General features: G+C 38.4%; 1 protein-coding gene across 5 annotated transcripts in view; it reads left to right on the top strand.

Annotated features, from left to right (window-relative positions):
* Positions 1 to 26,656, top strand: part of mid2 (midline 2) — a 154,311-nt gene that overhangs the window by 59,900 nt on the left and 67,755 nt on the right. For all 5 annotated transcript variants that reach the window (XM_028008933.1, XM_028008931.1, XM_028008930.1 and 2 more), the window contains one exon: positions 20,548 to 21,428. In XM_028008933.1, coding sequence (XP_027864734.1) covers positions 20,604 to 21,428 — 825 coding nt within the window. In that variant the 5' untranslated portion in view covers positions 20,548 to 20,603. The remainder of the gene's footprint in view (positions 1 to 20,547; positions 21,429 to 26,656) is intronic.

The raw sequence follows: 26,656 nt of genomic DNA, 5'->3' as shown, positions 1-26,656 counted from the left end.
ACAAGCAGAGATTTTTAGTCTAATCATTGTAAATTCAAGCACCTCAGGCAAGCTGAGGCAGCAGCGGTAGACAATCAGTGTTCACCACCCATCACCATCATTTCATAGCCTTGTTTTTGTTTTGCTAGACACACAGTGTAGTGTCCTAATCAAAGATTTTGCAAATATGAGCCACTGCTTCCTGGGGTTCAACTTTACCGATCTGCTTCATATTTAGAGCAGAGAGTAATCACAGACTTTGCACCCATAATATTTGATGGGAAATGTAGCAGTAAATGGTGATAATTAAAACTCTTTAATAAAGTGTGGAATTAAGATCACCTCCTTAAACACAATCTTGGTGGATTGCTGGTCTCGAGCATGTAGATGTGGCTTAAGAGACATTATAGCCTTACAGAAGTAATTGTTGTCCAACTACTAAGAATAATAAGTTTCTATTCAAATTATCTGAAGTCAATAATCTGTTCTAAAAATTATTCATAGGTGGAAATAATTTGAGACTGCTGGCAGTCTTCTCGGGTTTGGTTATCCCAGCTGGTTTACCACAAAGTCAGTGCTCAGGAAAATTGCAAAACAATCCCAGGCTCTACCATTTCTGTTTACCATGTTAAATCTTCATAACAGTACAGTAGAGAAAGGTTGAAGAAGCTTTTCTGAGAAAGTATATTTTCTCTAAAGGTAATATTGTTAGGCAGTTAGGTTTGAAGAGTTGGCATCTGCTTATGCCACTAAACCTCCAGAAAAATGTAATTCAGGCAAATGAAACCAAAGTGGAGATAATTGGCCATGATGCACAAAAACATGTTCGGCAAAAACCAAACACCAGCTGTGATGCCAACTATATTCAAAGAAATGTCAATTACTAAAGAATGACTTGCTTATTTAATTTTTTAGCACTTCTGAAAAAGTAAATAATCAAGCTGCTACATTGGCTCAGTCAAAGTCCAGAGCATTAAATGGTGAAAACTTTATCATGTGTTTAAGACTGCATATAGTCATTCACTCCTTCACACACACATTTGCACACTGACGGTGGGAAGCTATTGGATTGTAGCCACAGCTGTCCTGGGGCAGTCTGTCAAAAGCTGTCATTACCTTTTTAAAATCCTGGGGTGGGACTCGGGAAAGCTATGGATAAATGGATCATTGAAGACCTTCAAAACTTAATTATCCCCAGCAATGTCGTAACGAAGGTTGGACCAGGATTGCTCTGAAACATGAGACTGATAAAGTCATGAAGAAAACAACTACCTCAAGTTTTTTGCTGCCGAATGTAGTTAGTGAAGTTACTGAATTTAGGGTGCACCTATTTTTTACATGACTATAAAGACAATACAGGGCACTTTAGTTTCCCCATGACTGCGGCAGTGGAAGCCAGTAAAGTAAAAACACTTCTCAGCTCCAGTCCACCAGGAGTTAGGGATAAAGTTTTTCATACCATACCCAGAGACCTTTCTGTAGGTTACACCACACCTTCTTCTTCTTGTGAAAATATGACGTTCTGGTCAGAAGAGTTGTGTGACCTGAGGGCAGTCAGACATCATGTCTTATGAGAGAGCAGTGTTCTGGAGCGTTTTTAGTTTCATAGAGGATTTCAATTCATAATGCATCCAAAAGGTTATTAAATTTGCATAACTTTAAATGAGCATGCGATTTCTTCCTTGCTTTATGCATTATTGTGTTACCAGAGTGTGTTCATAAAGGTTTCCAAGCACAAAGAAAACCTGTAGCACTGTCGCACCAGATTTTTATCCATTTAACAGCGTTGAGTTGAAATAGACTCATTTGCACCAGCAGGAATTTTGCTTGTTTGAAATTTCTAATATTCTCATAAGATCCTCTTCTGTGTTGTTTTATAATTCCTGGAGGAGGTTATATTTTATTTATTTAACCAGCTAAAATATGATGTTCTTCAACTATGTTTCACTTTTTCTATGAAGGTGGATTGTGAATTTAACTAATCAGTTGAACCTGCCTGTTGGAGAATAAATCTATCTTATGACTGCTGGACTATTTGGGTTTTAACACTAGAATGGCTGGAGTTAGGCCATTTGGACATATACCTATTCAGGCTAGAGATAGTCCAACTGGCCTGAGGATTTTATCTAGCAGGTGCTTTTGTTCAGTAAATAGGGCCATTACCTAGGCCAAGTACCCTGGTAATGGCCTCAACGCATCTCACAGTTGCACAATTGTTCCTTAGACTTCGACTTAGACTGACTTTGTTGTCATTTTCAATGCACAGGTTGTATACAGAACGAAATTTCGTTGCATACGGCTCAGGATAATGTTTGAGGTTCCAATGTTGTGAGTAAAATAAAATACAGTATAAAATATGAATATAAATCTAAATATAAAATATAAAGTGCAGGACTGACAGTAAAATAGAAGTTATTTAGCTCTGTACATGTGCAAGGTATAAAGTGGAGACCAGTTTTTGAGTGCAGTCCAGTTAAGAGCTCAGCAGTCTGATGGCAAGTGGGAAAAAGCTGTTTCGGAACCAGGTGGACCTGCACCGGATGCTGCAGAACCTCTTTCCAGAGGGCAGCAGGGAGAACAGTCCATGGTGGGGATGTGAGGGGTCACTGATGATGTTTCGGCCTCGGGACATGCATCCTGCATCGATGGTTGACCTGACACTTCGCCCTTTTGCCTGAGCTGGGTGTGGAAGGTTGTTGCCGAAGCAGTTTCTCCTTGTGTGCCTTCTTCTCACTCACATGAGAGTTACCGAACTCTTTTGCAAGCTCAACCAGGAAGTCCACCCGTCTCTCCTGCACCCCAATGCATGCCTGATAAAGCACATGTGCATTCAGTGCTGCCATGTCAATCATGTTTGCCAGGTTTGCTGACCAGCTGTCACATAGTGATGGAACCTTGGTCACCCCCCGCAAGATTATGACTGAAATAAATGCCATTAGTTCTTGTGAACTAAATAGGTGAAGCAGTCACCTATTTATCCTCCACAGCACAAAAGGCTGCATGCAAATTTGCATGTGCTAAGTCTCCCAGATTTCTTTTGCTTACACTTTTTGCATGATTTTTTTGAGGTGGATCAACACAATTAATACCCTCTTAGCTTTATTTCAAAGAGAAACATTACTAATTTCTTTTAGAAAAACCTTTGCATATTTTTTGAAACAGATTGTATGTTTTGCAAACTCTATGTACATTTGGCAAAATGACCTGGATAATGCAGCACAACATCATGGATCAGCTGCAAAAGGTCACATCTCTCCAAAAACACTTCATGTATGCTTCAAAACTAAACTGAAGAGCACTACCTACAGGAGATCTGATCTCCTGCAGGTATCATAGATACCCACCCCCAACATGGACTATTCACATTCCTACATTCTGGCCTGACGGTCAACGGCCACATTTACAATTGAAGAAGAATGCTAATTTGAGCCATCAGAGTCGTCAGGGTGGACTCAGGGCCTTTTGGCCCTGTTCAGCCATTCTAGGGAGAAATCGAAAACCCAGCCATTCTTTAGATCACCCCAGGTCAGTACTGATGAGGCAGTAGGCATTGTTGACCTTCACCATTATACTCTTTGGTTTTGCACGGCCCCGGGGAACAGCTATTTTTAAATGCAGGCAAGGCTGGGCAGCTATTGTTAAACTAACTAGCTATTGATTTGTGTTGACCTCAGTTGCAGGGCCAGACTGACAATACTAAATATGTGTGTGCTTGTTTGTTTGTTTGTTTTCCCACGTATCCCAGAATATTTTGGAGATTTTATGCCCACCAAAATTTGTTCTTTATATTGACTTTCATTTACTGTTTACACAATATGTACAGCATATTTACTTTACCAACTACAGTATTCATTCCTTTTGAATGAATACTGTTTTGTGGTGTGAAAAATACTTAAATGCAACACCTTATAAGTTAATCTCAGTACAAATACAGCTGTTCTAAGAAGATTTACCAGCATACCATGCTACAGTTTCTATTGGGCTCTCAATTACTAATAAGACTGGCACTTGAAGGGACAAATTAACAAATTTGCCTTTTTGTATTGCATGTTTTCCTCATGCATTTCTGAGCAGATGCCAGGAACGTGTGATTATCATTAATAAGTTGTTGTGGGTCGGCGAGAACAGCTTTGGCCTACATTGTCACTTGCGGGAGAGCTATCTGATCCCTATCATTTTTAAAATGCTGCTTAGTCTGAGATTATTTTTTAGTGTGAGTAATATTATCCAACAAATAAAGGAAAAAGTTAAAACTCATTCAACAACGAGAAGCAAAGTTTTCAAAAAACGGGAAAAGTTCTAGAAGAGCATTAAACAATATCCCATGATCTGAAAATCTCATGGAGCATAGTCCAATCCTTACATTCACCTAAACTCTGGAGGAGCTGCAGTGATCCACAACTAAGTTGTGAGAATCAAACCTCATCATTCACATAGTGAGAAACTGTTAGGTGCTGCAAACTCTTGAAAGTGGAGTAGAGGAGTGGCTAATCAGCACTTATTCCTATGTTAAAATGGACCAGTCAATGTCCAGAACTAAATCCGATTTAGAATCAGGTGCAAAATCTAAAATTGGTGTTCATTGTTGCTTTTGATCTAATTTGACTGAGCTTGAGTTATTTTTTTCATAAAGAAGATTGAGGAAAAATTCAGTCACCAAATATGTAAAACTGTTAGGAGACTGAACACAAACACAAAGCAAAGTTTTAGACTTTATTTTAAGCATTTGGAAATCATGTCTACTTTTTTTTCTACTTTACAAATATTCTCTACTTTGGACAACCCTATCACACAAAATACATTCAAGTTTGTGGTTGAAATAGCTCAAAAATGTGAAAGAGGCATAGAAACCTCCCTAGTTGCCTTCTTATAAATTAATCATCTCAGTCTTTTTGGACTGCATAGCACTTTTCAGAGTGTTTCTGAACTAAAACAGACTTTTGGAAATATTTTTCCTGTCTGTTTTGTGTCATAATGCTGAAGCTCAGCTGACTATAGTTCATGCAAAAGGCACATATGGTGACCTTTATAGCTTTGAAGCTTTCTCAGCTTGAGTAGAACCATGTGTGACACATCTGTGCATTGTCTGGACAGAAAGAAGTACAGATCCAGACCCCATAAGTCTAGTTGGAATTGTCCCTTTAAACAACATAATGATGGTCTCTAATACTATTTCAAAATCAGAGGAATTGATCTCAAATGAAGCCAGGAGGCAGTTTGTTCTTCCGTTTAATTGGTCTATGATCCTTAAATTTATCCCTCCACTTGTTCGACTTCTATATCAATGTTTATCAATGTTACACATTTATGTTCTCCTACAACTAAGTCTCCTCTCCTTGTTGCCCTTTAAGAGCCTTTAGAACTACTTTGTAAGAATTATTATATGCTAATGGGTTTCAGTGCTAACAAAAAATACATAAACTTTGCCTGGCAAAGAGCATAATTGCCTTATTACCTTTTTGTTTTCCTTTTTTTTCTGGGTTTATAAAGAATTGGCTCATTACTACAGTAATGTTTTTTCCTGCTTAAATGAAGAGGTACTGCTTGGCACTACAGATTAGCTTACTATTATATGTTGCACATCATTACAGCTTTATGTTTGCTGCAGATGCCATAAGCAAACTCAGATCTGTCACATATTGTAATAGTTGTGTTGTAACCTGTAGCATGTTGTATATTAGCATCCTACAAAAGATGGAGGGGGTAGCTCAGTTCATCAAATTCCTATTTGAGCTCATTGGTTCTTGCCCAAATCCCTGAATCCACTCTTTGCTTCACCACAGACAAGATTTCCCATCATAAGAAAGAACAAACAATATTTTCTCACAGATAAATAAAGCTAATGGAGCAAATAGAGCCACAAGCTGCTGACATTTCAGCACATGGAGCCAATCGAACAGCAGCCAAAGAAAACAATGGCCATAACCTCCCCCGTTGAAGGAAATGCCAAACATTACAGCGTTGTATAAATAGAAAGGCTCTGACTTTGCAGAGTGAGATAGAGGACAGGAACCCCCTCCCTGGGGACACACTGATGGCGAAGTCTCCCACCTTTTCTTCCCACTCCACTTTCCCAGAGCGTAATCTATATTTCGTAGCCGATTTCTCTTGACCTCTTTTTGCTGTTTGTCTGCTTTACCTCTGTATTTTTAATATCTTTTTTTTTCCTACTGGACAGCCGGCCACAGTGAATAACTGAATGGCCTAGTAACTCCTTATGAACACCTCATGCTTTATTAATGGTACCATCTACTGAAGCTGAACTGGTAAATGGATTTTTTGGATAGAGATGGTGCAGATATTGACCCAACGTGAAACAGAGTAGGTTTCTAGATATGTCCCTTTACTTATGGTCATGAACGTCCCACACAACATGCAGCTTGAGGCGTTTTACACCAAAAGCATCCAGCAGAATAGGAACATTCATCCAGGATTTAACTTGATAAATAATGTATTTCTTTTCTCAGTTCACACTCTGTCTCCTGTGAAAAGGGAAGGTAAGATTAAGACAGTCATCCACAAAACGAGCTTAGTGTCTCTTTCTGTATGCTTTGAGATTGTGGATGATTCAGTCGAGATGACTCTGACAAGTCTTTAATTTGTGTTATCATTTCTATCTGTTGTGCAACATTTGCTTCCCTAACCTGGAAGACTGGACTGTTTGTCAGACTGAACCCCAGTGGCTGGTGTAAAGAGATTTAGGAAACTATGTGGATGAGGTAAAATTCCCCAAAAAACCAACCCTGTGATGTTTGGTTAGGGCAGAGATAGAAAATTGAGGTATTTCTTATACAAAACATTAATACCTGTGAGACCCTAATCATGTCCACCATCCTGTTATTCACTAATTCAGTTTTAGCATCCACCTATCCTTTGTCTATACCTCCTTATCCTTCGGGGGTCACCGGGGACTGGCGCCTGTCTCATTGTGCTGAAGGGTACGCCCCTGGATAGGTCACCAGTAAATCACAGAGTTACAAACAAACAGGAAAATAGCAGTTTGTATTTTTGAAGGACGTGAAGAGAATCTTTACATGAAACAAGTAAAGCAACTCCAAGCTAACAGATCCACAGTCCAGAGTTTGAACCTGGAACATTTTTGTTGCAAATCAACAGCAACGGCTAAAGCCTGCATATTCAATAGTGGTTAACAATTATCTTTTCTTTTTTTTTTTTATCAGGATTCAAACATTTTTCAGGAATTTCTTGTCAGTCTTCCAACATCAAGCATTTGTCTTATGACTGGTAAACACCTCATACTGTACATCTACAAGAGCTGAAAATACAATTTCTCTCTGAGAGGCGCTTTGTTAGTAAGCAGAGTATACTGCTTATGCATTGTGTAAATTGCTTTCTCACATAACTTGGAGCACATTTGCATATTTATAGAAAATTCCAGTTACAGGTATGCCATCAACTTGGCACCATGCTCTAGTGCACTTATGTGAAATGTATTAAAAGGATGGAAAAATGAGGCTAGTCTGGTGTCAAGTATCAGTAAAGAAGTTTGATTTTCTGGGAGGAAATACATCACCTAAGTTTTGCTGGATGAACTTTTTTAACTCATTGGTTTAGCTTTTTTAACTCATTTTAGCTTTTGGTTCACAGTACTTGGGACTCTGAGAAAAAATTAGTCAAGTCAAAGAACGCTTGCTTAGAAAATATGTTGTTTTCAGAATAAAAAGTGAAGCAACATGAGAAAAGAAGTACAAGATGCCTGTTGCTTAGTGGTTGTGTTGTCATATTCCAGTTTAGAACTGCCCTTGGGTAAAAAAATTAATCCTTTTTGTCCATATTGTCTTTTCTTGAGGATTCATCAGACAGAACTGCAAATATATTTGAGTAAATATCTACCACAAATACTGTATGCCTGCATGGATGAATAAAACTGGTTCAACTCTATTAGAGATGCAGAACAGGAATTAGTGGTTAATAATCTCCTGCCAAAATATTGACCAGTTCATACAATGTATTTATAAGATTATCGCTGATTTCTCTTTAGAAAGTCATATTCAAGGTGTAAGAACAATGTTTTTATAGCTTTGCTCTAATCAGCGATCCTGAACTATTTATATTTGGAGAAGAGATGATGTTGTGCCTTCTATGTGAGAGAAAATTGTAAAGCCTTTTGCAAGACAAGAGTAAGGATTAGATTTTTTTTTTTAAAACTGATAAGCTTTTTAAGATTAGCACAGATAGTACCATAACAGTAGTCACCAATATATCCAAATCCATTGTGTTCAATGAGAGATTGAAAACTCAAAAGGACAAAACAGGATAAATTCACTGTATTCTGTTTAACCCTCCTGTTATCTACTGAAAACCTTGATCTTTCACTTCTAAGTAATTCTGTAACTCATTCTGAGAAAAAAACACATTTTACATCCTCTTTACACAGTAACACTTTCACTGCAGGACCTTTATGTTTAGTTCTTTGTGTGGAAAATGATTGTGTGTTTTTTGGTGTTGTGTTGGCCTCATATACTTGAACATAATATGTGCTCTTAATATTAACAAATGACAAAAACTGGACTAATTGCAGTGTTTGTTTGTAGAACATCACAATGTCCATAGCGGCCATCACTCAGGGAGTATTTAACGAACTATATCTTTTACGGTGGCAATTAGAGTTCAGTTAATTGTCCAATATAAAAGAGAAACAATTTTTTAGTCTCTCTGCACCTTGACAGAACTGACAATAAACAAACTGTTTATAGATTTATATGGAGAGAATGTATTTTATGTAACACATCAAGATTTTTCATAGCTTTAAACTGCATTTTATAGAAATAGGATAGTAAATAAGGGTACAACTGGTTTACGACATGTGCATCCATTTTTCTAATTTCCTTAAGGATATTTAGCTACAGTAGATAATTAACCACATATATTTTTGCTCTTTTTTTGTTTAATTTGTAAAGAAAGTCTGTAATCACTTGTTTATATCCACTTGACCACAGACTGTAATGAGGCTGACAGACATTAACATGGTTGAAAGTATAAACATATTTGAAGCCTCTTTACAGATCATTTGCTCTGGTATATTGTTAGCTCTACTTTATTCCCCTCTCTGTTCATCCCTTGTTCACCCCAGCATGCACAGCTGCGTCTAAATGTCTCATAAGCCGTTCTGCCAACTTCTGATCCCGGGTTTGTTCTCACCTGGGCAAAAGCACATGAATAATGGAAGCTGCATGAAGTGAGGCCGGGGCATAGTTGCCACAGTGCTCTGTTGAGGCCTGATAAGGCAATCCACCGCAGGAAAAGAACCGCACAGAGCTGACGAGACACCCAGTGACAGTATTAACTTTATTACCCACAGGCTGTCAAGCTGCTAACAGACAGAAGTATTAAGTCGATGTTAACTGAGAGGAGGTGCGCTGTATTCACTGTCACAACTCTGTTAAAATTTAATTTCGGTCTGCTTTCATGTATAAATGCATTAAGCTAATTAGCAAGTCTGATTTGGCCATAAGCTTGACAAGAATTGATTGTTTATTTTATTTTTCATTGTCTTGCATCAGCAAATGTCCTTCACACATGGCGGAGCCTTCATCAGCCTACAGATGAGCAGAAAAACAATACTGTTTTCTGTACTGTGTACAAGTTCTCAGTCTTGTCAAAATTGTTTGATTTTATTTTGAAGCAATGTGTATTTGCACCCATGAAATTAAATTAATTGGACAGATCTTTAATTAATTGTCTTAAACACAGCTATGCGAACACTAAAGATAAATGTAGTGTGAAAAACAATGAACCTGCGTATCCTAAAGGTTGAGGCGTTTTAGGCCAACATCTAATGATTTAAAGGATCTAGGATGTTAATCTTAAACTGTCTTTAGTTAACACAAGATTCTCAGATACATTGGCTTGAAAAGTTTTCATGCCATCTAAACTTTCAAATCTTTTTTCATGTCACAACCACAAATTCAGTACACATACACAGAATTAAGATTTTGTGTGTAGCAAATACTTTTAAAGAGGAAGGACACTGATTGTGTTTCAAACACTCTTACAAATAAAATTCAGAAGCTTCATTTACTCTAAATATGTGTTAAGAAAATTTGGTGCAAAAGGCATCAGAGAATCAGCCACTGATAGGACAACTGTTTGTCATGCACTTCACTTTAGGGGTGTATTAAAAGTATAGGAAAGCATCCCTTTATATGTTGGTAAGAAGAAAAAACAGCCAAATAAGATTCCTTTTAGCTTTTGCCTTAAGCAATGTAAGGAGAATGTCAAAGAAGTTCATCGTCAGGGTTTAAGACTGAAATTTCTGGCTTACATGCTACGTGCGACCGAAAGCTAACACCATATATCAGCCTGAACATTTCACAACTATCCCCATTGTGAAATGTGGTGGCAGCAGCATCATGCTGTGGGCAACATGGTTAGCATGGATGGGAAATTGAATGGAGCTAAATATTGCGTAATCTTGGAAGAAACTTTGTTAAAAACTGCAAAAGACCTGTTGATGGGATGGGGGTTCACTTTCCAGCAACATTGCAAACCAAAACATCCAACCAGCTATGAGTTATAATATCAAGGGCTGTTCATGAGTTAGATTGGTGCTGTCCACTCTAGACTGAAATCCAACAGAATTTGAATATTGCTGTTCAGAGATGCTGTCCATCCAATTTGCCTGAGTTTCAGTGATTTTTGGATGAAGAAGGTGCAAATATATCAATCTCCAGATATACAAGGTTAGAAGACACATACCTCAAAGAACTTCTAGCTACAAAAGCACATGTTTGTCATTTTATTAAAAAGTAAAAGCTTGAATTTGTTTATTTGTAAGAACCCTGTACTCGTTTCCTTCCACTTCACCGCTAAAATCCTTGTAAAACATACAGCAGATGCTTCTATAACTTGGAAAAATTTGAAAAAGTTCAAGACGGGTGTGAATTCTGTGGCATTGTTCTCTGTATTCTTTTAAAATCTTATTTGGAATCCCAGAGTTTCCCCTGAAACAGCGACGAGAGGGTTAAGCATTGAGCCCATACTCTCATCTGTGCTAAAAGTGAAATGGAAACACCAGCTTGTCTGCAGAAGCGTTTACATTCTATGAATAGGAATTTCTGAAACCAGCCGGCTCGGAAATCTGTGGCAGATAGGAAAGACTGATCCAGTGGAGGGAAGAAGATTGAGAACAGAGGAAGAGGAAAGAAAAATATGGAGGAAAATGTCAGGAATAGAGGTGGTGACCAAAGGAAGCCCAACTCATTTCTCATGGACTAAACAGTTACCTTATCAAATAAATAAATGTTAAAGAGAAAACACAATCTACATCAGGGTGTGTAATTATGCCCACATTTTTGTTGCATTTTATATTAAAGTTTCACATGCTAATGGTTTTCTCAACTTCCATCTTGTTGAGCTTTAAATGACTATAGGCTGTGTGTGGCACAACTCTGCTGCAAAAATCTTTTTGGTATTTTCAACCCCACTGGTTTAAATGAATTGCTATCCAAATGTCAGCAGAGAGAAATGTCAGCCATTCAGTTCACTAATGGCACTGGATTCCAGTGATTCCATTCAAACAATGTTGTTTCTATTTGGTTTAAACCCTCAGCTGGGGTATTAAAACCATAGCAAGAGTGCTTGGAAATGTTGTTGATTCTGAAAACATTCCTATAGCAGTTATACATAAGTCTGCTTAAATGAACCCTTTTGAGTTATACTTGTACCTATTTAATCGGGATGTGTCTAGGTGGTTAAACATTGTAGAAACAAGTGAGCCTCTTTCTGTGGAGACGTGTTGGTTACAGCTGCGATATTTGGTGAAGCCATTAATGTATGAATGGAAGCTCCTTGTTTCAGTGAGAAATCCACTTTAAGATACAAATACAGATAAGAAAGCACCATCTTGTGCCACTTCCAACACCCTCTTTTTTTTCCTACCAAGTGAATAATTAATGACGTTTCTGCTGAATAAGCAAGGCAAGAAATCTTTTTAATTTGTTTTCAGCATATTTAACCTTTTACCTGGTGAAAAGATGCTGGGGAAATCTGAATAACAATGAGTCCACAGCAGATTGAGGTCAGAGACTGCAGGCTTGACAGCTGAACAGCATGTGTCTTTGTTTAACCTGCAGAATCAGCTGACAGCTAACAACCATTGTGCTATTCCAGAATGGGGTTAAGTTAGAAAGGCGGCATTTTTATCCACACTGAGTGAAACATCCCTAGGTTGTTACAAGGCTCAGTTATTTCTGGAAAAAAAACAACAATTTGTTGCAAATTTCTTTGAGTATTTACTGCTCCTTTGAAGCAAAATTACCCAACACTATTGTTGGGGAAATCTGCAAAGCCTACACTGTCAAGAAAGTAAGAACAAAATGTTCATGTACTGATTGAAACATTGTGAGGATTGGAGACTAAGTTGAGTGGGGGCAGAGTAGCATAATAGTAGGTTCAGATGTTTTTATATTCCTTCCAAAGATTTCAAGTGTACCGTGGTTATGTCAAAAACTTTCTGAATCATATTTCTAGGCTAACTTTTTTAAGAATAGGAACCTTGGAATTGGTGATATGTTTATGTTATGTATGATAATATTGGTGTAGATATTCTTGTTCTTTCTCATGCACCATCTCCTTTGTGTGTTACAGCCTAAAAACATGTCTGCAATGTTGGACACTTAACATTGTTTAAGTTAACATTTGTAAGTTCTTTTTTTTAATCAATAAACTTCAAAATGGTAACATTTTTAGGGTTTTATCAAGTCATTGAGATATCAGAGAAAGTGCTGAAAAGATCTACTAAAAGTCTGGCAGAAAGAATGTGCTTACTATTTTTCCTCACAAAAAATACAATGTCTACAGTTTAGAAATGTTTTGTACATGTTTGCTAAACTTTTTAATCTATTAAAAACAAAAATGTATAGTATTCCATAATAAGATAGCTTACTTGGAGGGGGGGAGGGAGTGGATATTTTGAAGGTATATGTTAAAAACATTTGTTTTTGTAACTGATACTTTGGTTTCTGAGATTGCACATGGCAGTTTTGTCAACACTATTTTATGTCACTCTGTCTGCTCTTCCATCATTTGACAGAAATAAACATGAGTTATATTAGCTAAACTGCTGAATGACATGTCTGGGATTTCATTGTTACTAAATAAATTCAGAGTGTGTGAGGAGAACGTTTTAATGCCTTGCCACTTTCAAAGGACTTCTGAGTGGGACACATGTTTCTCATATTAAGCTCCTTCAGAAGCTTCTTTACTCCTCGACCTTCTCCACCATTAAATCTGTTTAAGTGATCCAGAGATCTGCTATGATGACAGAAAGATACCAAAATGGCCCAGTGGGGTACGCCTTTTTAACAAGAACTTCTTTTTTAAGCTTAATCTTTGATTTGGTAATGACATTTTGTGTCCTACCCAGCTGAGTAGAACTCTGTCATGATCTCTGATTATAATTTCAGGAACACCCTTCTTTTATTTCATTAACATACTTCTGTTGTTACAAAGACATTAGATGCTGCAAGCTTTTATGCTCCTGTCTTCTTCTCAAGTATATAAGTTGGAGTAAAACACACTCAGTTTAGTTTACACACATAAGTTGTAGGTTTCTGTCACTCTGGTTTAAGGTGCACTCCAGTGACAGTTAATCAATTTGTCAATAAATAAATAAATAAGAAATAGTCCAGGAGAGGAGCTGTGCCACAAAGTCATGTTTAACTGGACTATACTGGGGGGAAAATCGTAAAAGAAACACAGGCTGGTAGCAGAGAAATCGCTTTTAGCTTGGTCTCTGCTGTGTAGGCTGCTCATTTGTCTTCCTGTGTACTTTGTGTGCTGCCTCATTTTAAAGCTTGGTTAAACAGTGTTAAAAGTCTCCTGATCACTTTATCTTTACTCTGTCTTTCGTTTCAAAGGTGAGCTACTGTACAATGTTTTCACAAGTGGATACAATACAATTTTCTGTGCTCCTAATCTAATGAGGGTCTAGTAAAAATACAGTTAAATTTTATTATCTGAGAGCTTTTAGATTGTCTGTCTGTTGATCACTTTTGTTTGCAGCTGATTTGTGGAGACAAAAGAGAACTCCATTCTTCTGCTCTATTTTATGGAAAATGCCTTTTCTGAGATGTCTTAATTCAGACACAATACTCTTTAGGTTTGACTACAGCAGGGGTGTCCAAAGTCGGCCCTCGAGGGCCAGCATCCTGCATGTGTTAGTTCTCTCCCTGGTTTAACGCACCTGGATCAAATGATGGCTCATTAGAGGCCTTAGGAGAACACTGACATGCCGAGAAGGTTGTTACTACCACCAGGGAGAGAACTAAAACATGCAAGATGCCGGCCCTCGAGGACCGACAGCAACTAACATACAGAACCACATTATAGATAAATAGAGAGATAGAGCAACGGGTTAAAAAGCTCAGTCATGTGATTTTCTGCTTCTGCTCCTTTACTAAAATAAGGCTGTCATTTGCAGCTTCCAGTGTGATGGATAGACTCAACTACCACAGATAGATTAACACTACTCCTTGCACTTGTAAAGAGCAGTGTGAATACAGATGGAGGGATTGCATGGTGGGCTGTTGTGCCGGAGGACTGATATTCTATACACACACAGAATCTGACAGTAAAATGTGGCGACTGTTTATTACAACCATGGCGTGTCCTAGTCAGTTGTAACTGGTGCAATCAGCTGATGCTTGATTTATGGCAAAGAGCTCAAAGTAAATCCCCAGTTGTAGGCTTGAATGTGTGGGTCGAGCTATAGTATATTTCAACTGTTGGGTTCACAGTAGCCTTGCCAACTACAAAATCCATTTCCATCCTTGTTATGTAATGCTGTAAAATACTTGTGGTTATGTGCTAGTGCAGTAGTTCAGGTTAGTAGCTTAGCCAAGTGACCCAGATAAATTTCATATTTGTGTTGAAATAGTTTGAAAAATCAAAAGCATCTGCATTATCAGAGGTAGGATATAATAATGTCAAATGGTCTTAAATGCTGATTAAGGCAGTAACACTTTGTGATATTATTTGTTGTACTTCAGTTTTTGCTTTCATTCATTATGTGGGTGGGTTTCAATGCACGTCAATCAACCTAATGCTGATTTTGGATTAACTTCAGCTGATGTCACACTGTTTTTTATCTTGCCATGTATGCTGCCATTTTGAAAAACATCTGTTACGTTTGCTAACAGTGTGAAAAAAGTTTATTTAACCTGGTCAGTAGGTTTGAATTCACAGTGTCCCTTTGTCCCCTACCTGGTATGCCACTGCCTTGTTTTTGCTGTTACATCCCTTGAGTGGTCCCCAATTAGATGGACAATTTACAGGCTAAATAAATCAGAGTTAGCGGTTTCAGTTTCAAGCTTCCAACATGCTTCAGGGGAGTAAAGTATCAGCATTCTGTTATGTGAGATTAAGTGATGTTCAAATTGTTGTGGCATATGAGGTACTGCTTTGTTAAATCCATTGCACTGGAGAAAAGTGCAAAACCATCACCACTCTTTTTTAGGAGTTGTGATGGTTATGTGGCAGGCTAACTGATCTACTGATCAAACTTTACATGCTACACTAATAAATGCATATGACTGCAATGTGGGAATGTCATTTGAGATGTTGACACTGAGACAAAAGCCTGATATAAAACAGTGTGGTGGGGTATTAAAAGTTGCAGTATGTAAGTTTTATAAACAACAGGTTTTATATATTTGTGAAAATTGTCACTATGTCATTACATGAGACAGCTGGTCCTTGGAAAAACATCACACACTGTTGCCTCCTCCCTGCTCTTTTGTCTCATGGTATACTATCGCAACATAGTGACAGTTTTAACAAATATGTTAAATATATATATATTGTTCATAAAATTTACATATTACAGCTTTAAAGGTAAAATCTGTAGATTTCCTCTCCATTTCAGAATAATGACTAACATATACAAACTGTCACCTCTGTGTTACTTATTTGTTAAGATAGCTTATACAACTTCTAAGACTTTGCAATTGAGCAGGATCATTTAAAAGATTAGATTACATTAGATTAGACTAGATTAGATTAAATTAGATTAGATTAGATTAGATTAGATTAGATTGGAAATAGACCGTCACAGGGGAGAAATAGACCTCTAAGCACCATTTTTAACATGTTTCCTGAGATAAACATGCCTACATGTTGCCTTAAAACACTATACTTAGTTGTTTGCAGGAATATGACATTTGTGATTTGAAAGTCACAATTTAAAATAAAAATGTCACAGCTGCTGAGTCTTCCCCCAAAGGTCAAAGTGTGGTGCTTTGTTTCAATGTTCCTGCTTCATCAAGTGTCCATCAGCCACCCCCTCATGGCCCTGCAGCTGTATGATTAAAGTTCATTGGGGAGCAATTTGGTTTTCGCCAGCGGATTGTTTACTCAGGGATAATCATTTTTGTTTCATGAGTCTCACTGCTTGTGACGGATGCATTTTTTGCAGCATTGAATTCAGACTCATACATACACACAGCCAAGGGACTGTGAATGTGAGCTTGTAGATAAACAGCTTCTTTTATGCTTTTATTATTTGCAAGATTACTAAGCAGCAGAAAGAACAACATGAATATCTTCTCTTCTGGAGCATTCCCTAGGGTTGTGTCTTGCAAACCAGGAGTGGATACGAAAGCCTATGCAGAGAGGAACTGTAAAAGTGTCAGAGACTCTTAGTTTGGTTTTTAAAGATCTAAGTAATCAACCATCAAAAAAAGTCATTTTTAAGATAAATGTTTGGCTTTAAAAGTTGGCCTTATATCAAAGAAAACATTGATCTATTTAGATTTCTCTCTCTGTCTCTCTCTCTGGTATCTGTAGCATTTTCTCATAGTGGCAGCACTTCATTATAACAACATATGAATGAACAAAACCGTTTTTCTTTGTAAATATTATAGTTTTATAAAGTGTTGTCCATGCCACTTAGACCCCAGAGCAGCCTTTCTGTCTGGCATGAGGCCAGTGATTCAGCCCCGAAGTGGCTCCCATCATAGCCTATACCGTTTCCCCAGGGTGACATAGCTGAAGCCTAATGGGCTCTGTGATGGTGTGTTAAAGCTTGGTGTTAATTATAACACCATGCTCCGTTAAACACAGGCACATTAACATCGGAAGGCCCAGCAAACTTGATTGAGTTAACCTTGGAACTGTAAAGTGGTCGTTTGCTCTCTGTTGATCTGATGGCCGTTATAATTTATCTTTAGCTTCTTGGCACAGATTTACTGCAAAGTGTGTAATTTTGGAAAGCAGTTTTCAGATTCATCAAATTCTAGTTAGCAAAAAAATTAAATAGGCCCACTTTATACATTTCATTGATGATATACTGTTTGCTGAAAACATCTTTTCCTCATAGTAAACTTCACTTGATTTAATAACGTTCTGCATGAGCTGGTGTTTAGCGGCACTTAATGAATGTCACTTTTGTGTCTTGTTATTGCAGACAGGTCACTCAGGTGGGAGTCATATGCAGATGAGTTGTTGCTGTCAGTCTCATAAAAATAGTGACCTCAATGTATTTTTTAGCATTTGTTATGGAATTTGCATAAGAGAAAGTTGCAATACTTGAAATCAGTTAGATATCCTTATTTTAGGTTGTGTAGCAAAAGTTTCTATTAACCAGTGGGTGTTCCTGGATTACTAGCACCCTGGGCTATTTCTCTTAAATCCCGTACAACCCACACCTGCCAACCATAAAGCCTGTTGTGCAACAAACAATGACTTTCGACATGTAACTTGCTGATCTATTACAAAATAAACAACAGCCAATGGCAATATGCCTACAGTGTTTATGTGAGTTGTCTTTAGTATCCTTCCTGTCACTCTCTCACCATTTGTGTTTATCTATTCAGTACCCAAAATGCTGCACTATCTGTAGTGCAGAAAAGCCATAGGAAAGTTGCTGACACATTACTGACAGAACTAACAAATTTTACAAGTGCTTGCTCTTGAAGCCTAACACATTATGATGTCCTTGGTGGCAAGCCATATTGCCTTTATCAAAAACTCTCACTAGTCTTCACAAAATATGCTTTGCAAAATTATTTTTTATTAATAAAAAAAAGAAAAATTGTACAGTTCAAATTAATTTCACAAGTTGAAGGTGTTAATACTCATGTGGACAATAACATCTCATTTGCAGTGGACATATAGTGATGCACAAGTTACTTGCTTTAAGAGGTTGTGCTGACATGACATTGCCTCTGCCTTCACATCTAACTCCTCTGATTATTTCATTTTGTCTGCCTCTGGTTATCAGCTGTCTGATAAACTGCAGACAAATTAGACCTTTTGTTGGGATGAGCCGAACCTTATGCTGGCTCTGTTAGTGGAGGTCGGCTTCTGAACCTTCACTTTCATTGTGCCAAACAGAGGCAGCCTCTTGATAACAATCATATAAAGCATCTGATAAAATTCAGCCAAGGTGAATACTGGAGGAGGATATTGTGTGTCTGCAAAGACAGCAAAATAAAAAAATATACAGCGACCTTTAGCCTCCATGCAACTTCAAAAACAAGTAGTCGTATTTGCACAAGGACGGTGCTCTTTCCTTTTTATTACCATGATATCTGCATGATTTTCAAAAGGTAGGGATTTATACTGTTTTAAAGACTGTAAAATTGTAGCAGTGCAATTGCTTGCGGTAACCGTTCTCTTCAAAACATTACAAGCATAAACAAATCATGTTCACTCTTACAGCTCAGAGTTTAGAGTCTCTTTCTTTTACAGCAAAAGGAAACTTCAGTTAGCACAAATGAGTCTTGGCTTCTTTAGCTCTGTTTGTCTCTTTATGCAAACCGGTCTTCAGCAGTTCCTTTCTCCGGTTCCTGAGTTTATTTGTGTTTAGATATTCAGTGAAATCGCTGGGCTGCAAATGGGCCACCTCAGGAAATTCATCACTTCTCAGTATGGAAACAAAATAGAAGACAAGGACAATGCAGATGTGTGGAAAACAAGCTGCGAATTTGATTATCTGTTCCTGTCAGCACATGAAGTCATTTTAACTGCACAATAAACAATATGTGCAATAAACCAGCACATTTAACTCAGTAAAACAATAAATGAATGTCAAAAAATGTGTGTGAATAGGCATATTTAATAAGACATTCAAATGAAATGCTTTAACATGTAAAATATGAAAAATATCTTTTTTAGTCCCCTTGGCTGTTTAAAGTGTCTTAAAATCGATTGACTGTTTTTAAGCATCTTAAATGATGTCTTGCCGACTCTGCCACTGCATAAATTAAACATTTGTTTTAACCTGTCAACATTTTGTGCATCTAAGAAAGTCTTAGATTCAAATCATCTGTTTTTCTTCTCTATCATGACCTTAAAACATGTTTTGGTTTTTCAGTTATGCAACTGAAAAGCAACTCAAGGGTGAATTCTGCACGAGAGAGACAGATGCTATCATTAATTTAGAAACGTAATGAAATTGTCACTGTCTTTCATCTGGTTTATTACTGCTGTTTCACAGTGCCTGCTTGGTTTCTTTTAAAAGATAGAGCAGGTCTACAAACTGCTCACCTATGGCCTTAAATCAGCAAGGTGGCAGTGTTGTGGAAAGGAGTTATTACTGATTTCACATATCAGTGATTTTTAAGGCCACCTTGAGGGTAAGGCAGCTTGATATGCAGGCTAGAAAGTGCTGAGAAATCTTGGAGATTTAGGGAAAAGATGTGAAATCAATTTTCCTACTGAGTTTAGACCTTGTGTTTGTTCAGCTGCTCTGTTTGAATTTGTTGTTGTAATCTTGCGTTTGATAGTTTGATTTTCCATGTAGCTAAATGTTTATTGCTCAATAAGTCAAGCTGATTTCACTTGAAGATATGTAATCTGTAGAGTGAGTGTGTTAAAAAAGGCGAATGTTCTCTATACATGCATGTCTCTGTTCCTTTGACTGTTGACAATGTATCTCTCCTTTTCTCTTTCGTTTTCCTCTGTATTGATTTTTATTTCTCTTCTAACATGAGCTAGCCTCTATCCTTTTTCTCCCAGTTGGTTCAGTCATTGCTTTTTATACAACTCTAAAAGAAGAATCACATGGAAAAGGTTTGAACAAATAAGCTGGGCCCACAGAAGGACTTATAGCTCACCTATACAAGAAAGTGCAAATGTTAGCTGTGCTAAATCCTCACTGGGTTCCAGTTACCTGCACCCAGTATCTCACAGCAGATGTGCTGTAAACAGATTCTTAAAGTATAGCCCAAGACTTAAAGGATTAACAAATTTAGTTGTTGTTAAAAGAACATCAACTTAGACTAATGTCCATAAATTTATCAGTCAACTACATTACACTAAAAAAAGTACAACAAAATTTCTGCATACTCCTTTGGAATTCATCTAAAATTGACATGAAATTTGAAACTTCAAACATGTTGTAGGAAAGACAAAGTTTTGAAAATTAATATCAGGCCTGCTAGTAACAAAGAACTAAAAATACAATGTAATGCATAAACAACTTATAAACAAATTCCAAACAACATATTCAAACCTACAGATTAGTTAATAAAGACACTATTAACAAAAAGGAAATTAATCTTTATAACAACACTAGCAGTAAATTTCTCCTCTCTTTTCTTGTAGGTAACTGGCCAGCTTCCGTGGGATTTGATGTCACCTTTAGATTGGTTTAACTGAAGATGGAAACACTGGAGTCTGAGCTGACGTGCCCGATCTGCCTGGAGTTGTTTGAAGATCCTCTGCTCTTGCCCTGTGCCCACAGCCTTTGCTTTAACTGTGCCCACCGCATCCTGGTGTCTCATTGCTCCACCAGCAAACCCCTCGAGTCCATCTCCGCCTTTCAGTGCCCCACGTGTCGTTACGTCATCACGCTGAATCACCGCGGCCTGGAGGGCCTTAAGCGCAATGTGACGTTGCAAAACATCATTGACCGCTTTCAAAAGGCCTCCCTCAGCGGCCCCAACTCCCCCACTGAGAGCCGGCGGCTGCAGACGCAGCGGCCCTACACCGCCACCATTAGTGGCACGATAGCTGGAACGATCGGTGGCGGCGGCGGTGGAACAGGTGGAGGAAGTGCCCGTGGCAGCCCAGCCACTTCAAGCCACTCCCACCCGCACCCCAACCACACCAATCACGCCAACCACACAAACGCAAACCACAGCCCAGCTGTTGTGGCGAAGATGGATCCAAGGATCAGCTGCCAGTTCTGTGAACAGGATCCGCCTCGCGAGGCTGTTAAGACGTGTGTTACGTGTGAGGTGTCGTACTGCGACCGATGCCTGCGTGCAACACACCCGAACAAAAAGCCCTTCACCAGCCACCGCCTGGTGGAGCCAGTACCAGACACTCACCTCCGGGGCCTGACCTGCCTGGAACACGAGAACGAGAAGGTCAACATGTACTGCTTGGTGGATGACCAGCTTATCTGTGCCCTCTGCAAGTTGGTGGGTCGTCATAGAGACCACCAGGTGTCTTCGCTCACAGATCGCTTTGACAAGCTCAAGGTTAGTCCTTCAGTATACCCTTTAGTGTACAGAACCGCCTCCCCCATTATGTACCCTTTATCTTTGTGTTAGGATGGTACAGTAAGCCACAACGTTAACCGACTGTTTTGCTTTCATAACAATGTTTCTGTAAGCAAGACAGACGGATCACAAACAGAGAATCAGAAGAGATTATTTGGATGGTTTACTTGCTGGGAGAGGAAAGAGAGATGGAGTCCAACAGGGAGGGCCCTCATAATGATAGTCGTTGAGCTGGCATTCCCTGTGGCCGCTGAGCTTTCACGTGTAAAAACCGGGACTGCTGAATCAGGCTGAAAAACAACAGAGGAAGGCAACAGCATGAGCTAATTCCACCACTGAAGGCCTAAAGCAGTGAGCTGGCACCGACCAACTTTTATCTTTAGTGTTTGCAGAGCGCATGAACGCTCTATATGGGTGACTGGCTTTGTTTGTGTTTAGACTTTGAATATCTTTTTTAGGAACTACTTTATGCATCTTTAAGATTTTGAAACAGCAACCAAAAATAAGACATTAAAATTGTGTTATTAATATTATCCAGAACAAATATGTGGATTAAGGCAGAATAACAATTGTTAACCGCAGTACATGAGTGGTTTTATCAGATGTAGAGGAACAAGGAGTGGATCTGTGTTCTCACAATGGCTTTAAAAATTGTGTTCATGGACGGATAATGAAATCGGGATTTTAGTACATTAAAATATCATCACGTTGAACATCATCTACATGTTTACAAAGTGCTATGTCTAATATTGATGGAAAGGCGAGTGGAAGAAAAAAATTATTAAAAATGGTGCACAAGCAGCATGGATAATTGCAATCTTAAGAAAAATTTTGAAGTAACATCCATTCAAGAATCTGTAGAATAGTTTCTGCAGCTGGAGTCAGTCCTTCACCACACTCAGACATATGTTTTTGAGAAAGTGTTATTTTTTTTTACAACATATTAATTTTGTAGCATCTCTTTCTATCTCTTTCTGTCTCTCTTTGTCCCTACATCTAAACAAAGTGCTTGCATGGTTTTATTTTGTCAAAGTGAAGTTGTGGTTCAATTATTTCCACTGAAAGGGATTGTGTTGTGAAAAAAAAACAAATGGACACCTTTCAAGGGCAGAGATGTGGCTTGTTTCACTAAGAAAATCACATCTGTTGTTTAATTGTCAGAACGTTTTGCCATTCTTCAGCATGAAAGTGTATGTATAAAATCATGATGACAGTGTATCATTTTTACATTGTTAATGCTCAGCGTGGAACAAAACTCCAATCCATTGGGCTTCAGGGGTGAACACAGCAGCTGTAATCTTGCCAACGTCTCAGAGCATCCTTTTCATTTTGGTGAAAATGCGCTCCCACATTTTGTATTATTGATGCAACTAGTACTGCGGATGTCACCTTCAGTTTTGTCAGCAAAACTCTTGCTCAGCACCTCTCACTGAGCACAAGGTTTATTTTCCCTGCTGTTTGCCACCTCATTCTCTGCAGGCTGAGGGACGAGTTGCTGTAAGTTGTTTGTGGTTCCCCTCATTTTCCCTCAACTTCCTTGGCTGGCTGTGGTTCTTTTGAACATTGCCCAGCCTCGGGCTTTGAACTTCCCAGACTTTGAATCTGCCCCAAATCTAGGAGGAGAGCTTTCCAAGCCAACGCTTCAGTCAACTCACCAGTGGCATTTGGGGCTATTTTTTAACTTTCTGACTCATACCAGTGCAAGTGTTTCTTCTTTCTCTACTTTTATGACTGACAGAGGTTCAAAGCTCCAAAGGATTAAACAGAGCACTTTTGCTGCTCCGTCCTGCCTTCCTGTTATCTGCTTAAAATCTTGCTCTCTTGCAACCTAAAGGGCAGACATGTCTTGGTAGAAAGTACTATTTCCTCATGAATACCTTATTACTTATCTTGTTTATTTTAAACACCAGTGATACTGATATTAGCCAACTGTGAATCTGGTGATAACTCAGGATTGGTCAAGCTGCAAATTGTACAATTTCTGTCCTTTGCTGACTTCTTATTGTATTACTGATTAGGAAAATAGATTAGCTCATCTGCCTATGTGACTCCTGACTCACCCTGATTAATCTTTGACTTCTTGGTCACCCTTCAACCATCCTGTTTTTGGAGTTTCCTTTCAGCCACACTGTCACTATGATTTTACTCACATTAAAGGAAAAGGAAAGCTTCCCTTAGGCAGAAAGGGATGTTTCAGGAGCAAAAATGTCAACAAGTGCTAAACAGCAGTACATACTGTAGGAAGGTGAGTTATTTCCATACTCAGCTGATGAGCAGATTCCCTCTCTACACATGCAGATGAATTAGTCTCATGTATTTTGGAGACTTCTACCTTAGTATTTCACTTTGATGTAGTAAATTAATGTAGCTTTAAGGAGCTGCTGCCAAGATTGTTTGGTTGTTTTTAGAAAATCAGGTGCATTAAAGTCACTCCCAGTCAAGATTTGGAGAAGAAGAGAATATCTCATCACTGCTTCTTTGAAAGTGCCTGATGCATCATTAAAATGTCATTTGCATCAATTTGGGGGCAGCTTAACTACCCCTTTTGGAGGTTGGTTATACAAAATCAAGAAGCTGATTGTGTGTGAGAGTAAGTTTAAAATTCTGTCTATCAATATAAATATTCATAATTAAATAACTGAACACAGCATATCAGTATTAAGTATGAACGAACTGGAGTTTTCATGGTTGGGTCTGATTTTCATTTTACCGTCTCCCTATTTTTGAATTTATTTGTTTATTTCTTTTAAAAAGTACATAAACACTTGTATTTTTTCATATTTTTCCACAAACCTCAGGGTAATTTGGGGGGATTTCATGTGACAGCTCAATAAAAAGTTGTGCAAGTATGAGTGGAGATATACAGACTCTTCAAAACATTTTACAAACTAAAACCATTAAATCTGACATACATTTTTACTCTGCTCCCTGAGTAGAATCACATTTTGCATTACAATCAACAAAAATTTGAATGTTACATCCAGCTGGCGTATTGTCTTCTATATTTGTTGTGTCCTCTACACGACTCATGGCAAGTTGCATACAAGGCTCCTCTTTACTTTTTTAAATTATTGAGTCTGATTTCTACGTTGTGGAGTTAACTAATAGCTGTCATGTCAATAAATTGTCCCACCTGAGCTGTTCCAGAGTAAACTTGAGCTTCTGTGCGTCTTCTCAGATTAGAGTTGGCTGATCTGTCAGTTTAGGTGGATAGCCATTTACTGGCAGGTTTCTATAGGTCCTGCAGTATTCTTCCAATTTTTTTTAATGATGATATAAACAGATTTCCATGAGGTGTTTATTGATTGTGATTTTATTTTATAACCTAAACCTGCTTTAAACTTCTTCACCTTTTTATGCCTGACCTGTCTTATCTGTCTATTGGTCTTCATAATGCTGATTATTCACAAATGCTTCCTACCAAACATTTGACAACTTCAAATAAAGGCTTTATTTATTAGTATCAGAAAAAAGATGCACATCAAATGTTTCAGTTTTTTATTTGTAAGAACCCTGTACCTGTCTTCCTTCTACTTCATATTTGTGTAATAGGAGGTTTACTTATGTTGCTGAGACACTGTAAAACATCAAAGAAAAACATTAAAGTTATAATATTAATGTAAGAAATTTGGCAAAAGTTTGAGGAGTAATAATACTGAAACATTTTCCTGATGGAAAATCCCACAACACATCTGAAGTAATGATCCAGAAATGACATTACAACAAATTCAACACAGACATAACCTGGTTGCTTCGCTACTGTTCTGTGTGCTAAGAGATGAAAAAATCTAGTCTGTAGTAGATTTGTGACTGATAACTTAAATTACTTTTGTGGTCCAATCTCTCATAGGCAGCCAGATGTGTTCAAGTGATTGGTTGTCAATCTGAAAAGAAATGAGACGGTAAGAGCTAAGAGAAAGTGGCAAATGTGAGAAGTAATGATAAATAAATCTGAAGTTCTTGGTGTTTTTTTGTGCTGCTTGCTGGTTCATTTTGCTCTGACTCACAAACTCCGCAGGGCTCTAAAGTGAGTATGTGTCACAGCATCAAGTGCTAATGAGCTGACGTGGTGGAAGAGCTTATTTCAGAGCTGTCAATCAGTGTGACAGATGAAGCTTATGGTTTAGGATTCTCAGCTGTCCCATTGTACAGTAGTAGGTCTGTGTGTGTGTGTCCGTAATTTGTTGACAGGTCTCTAAGTCTTCCTGCTTGAACCAGCCATGTTATGCAAATAATAAGTTCAAAAGAAAATTCAAGGCTCTTTCCAGTGATCCTGGGATTAATTTTTGTTAAGACAGAAACAAGTCCCTGCATATCATCAGCAACCCCACCCTTCCCCATCCTCTCCTGTCCTCCATCGCTTCATTTCCTTCATTGCCTCCAGTCTTGCTTCTTCTCCTTTTTTTCTGTTGTTTTCTTCATTCACTCCTTCCCCTCACTACTCATATTTTACCCTCTCCTCCCTCCCTCCTAAGCTCCTTGAGGCTCTGTCTAACTTTTTTAGTGTGGTGGCTGCTTCATGTCTGCTCCTGATGCTGACTCCGCTGCTGCTGTATTTACACTCGTTCTGCTTTGCTAAATCCTGAGGCGAGCTTATGCAGATCTACACGGGGAGAGGCACGCTTGCAGAGCCATATGAACCTTTATTACTTTAAGACCTGCAAGCGGACCACCGGTTTACTGGCGCTTAAGGCTGAGCAAACCTGATCTGATTGTACACCAAACACTGAGTGAATGCATTCGCTCTTTTCTCTTTATTTCTAATAAACCCGTATATTCTTTATTACATTTCCGTCATTAACGCATTTCCACTATATTCATCACTGTCACTATATTACTCCCACTCCTCTGTTCTTGCATAGAGGCAGACAAACATCTTCCATCCCACATGCTTTCTGCCACCGTGTGTTTGTCACACCTCCCTTTGCCTCATTTGGCCCCCGGTCAGTCTGTCTTGCTTTGCCTCCCCTCTCTTCTGCTCTCAGTCACCCACAAACCCACTCACGCTGCTGCAGCATGTAGCTGGTGAAGGCAGAGCTGCAGCCCTCCTTTGTGGTTGTGTGCATGAGCTTTATGTGATTGCATTCAAATATGTGCACCTCAGAGCAGTTACAGGTTTGCGTGAGTGCCTACGAACAGATGTAGGTGTGCATGTGTCTCAGAGCTGTTGATATAATTTTGAACATGTGAGGAATGACTGCGGGCTT

Source organism: Xiphophorus couchianus, chromosome 23 (assembly GCF_001444195.1).
Source record: "Xiphophorus couchianus chromosome 23, X_couchianus-1.0, whole genome shotgun sequence".
In the NCBI taxonomy this organism is placed as follows: Eukaryota; Metazoa; Chordata; class Actinopteri; order Cyprinodontiformes; family Poeciliidae; genus Xiphophorus; species Xiphophorus couchianus.
Note: the sequence above shows the minus strand (reverse complement) of the source record. Positions and strands in the feature narration are given on the sequence as shown.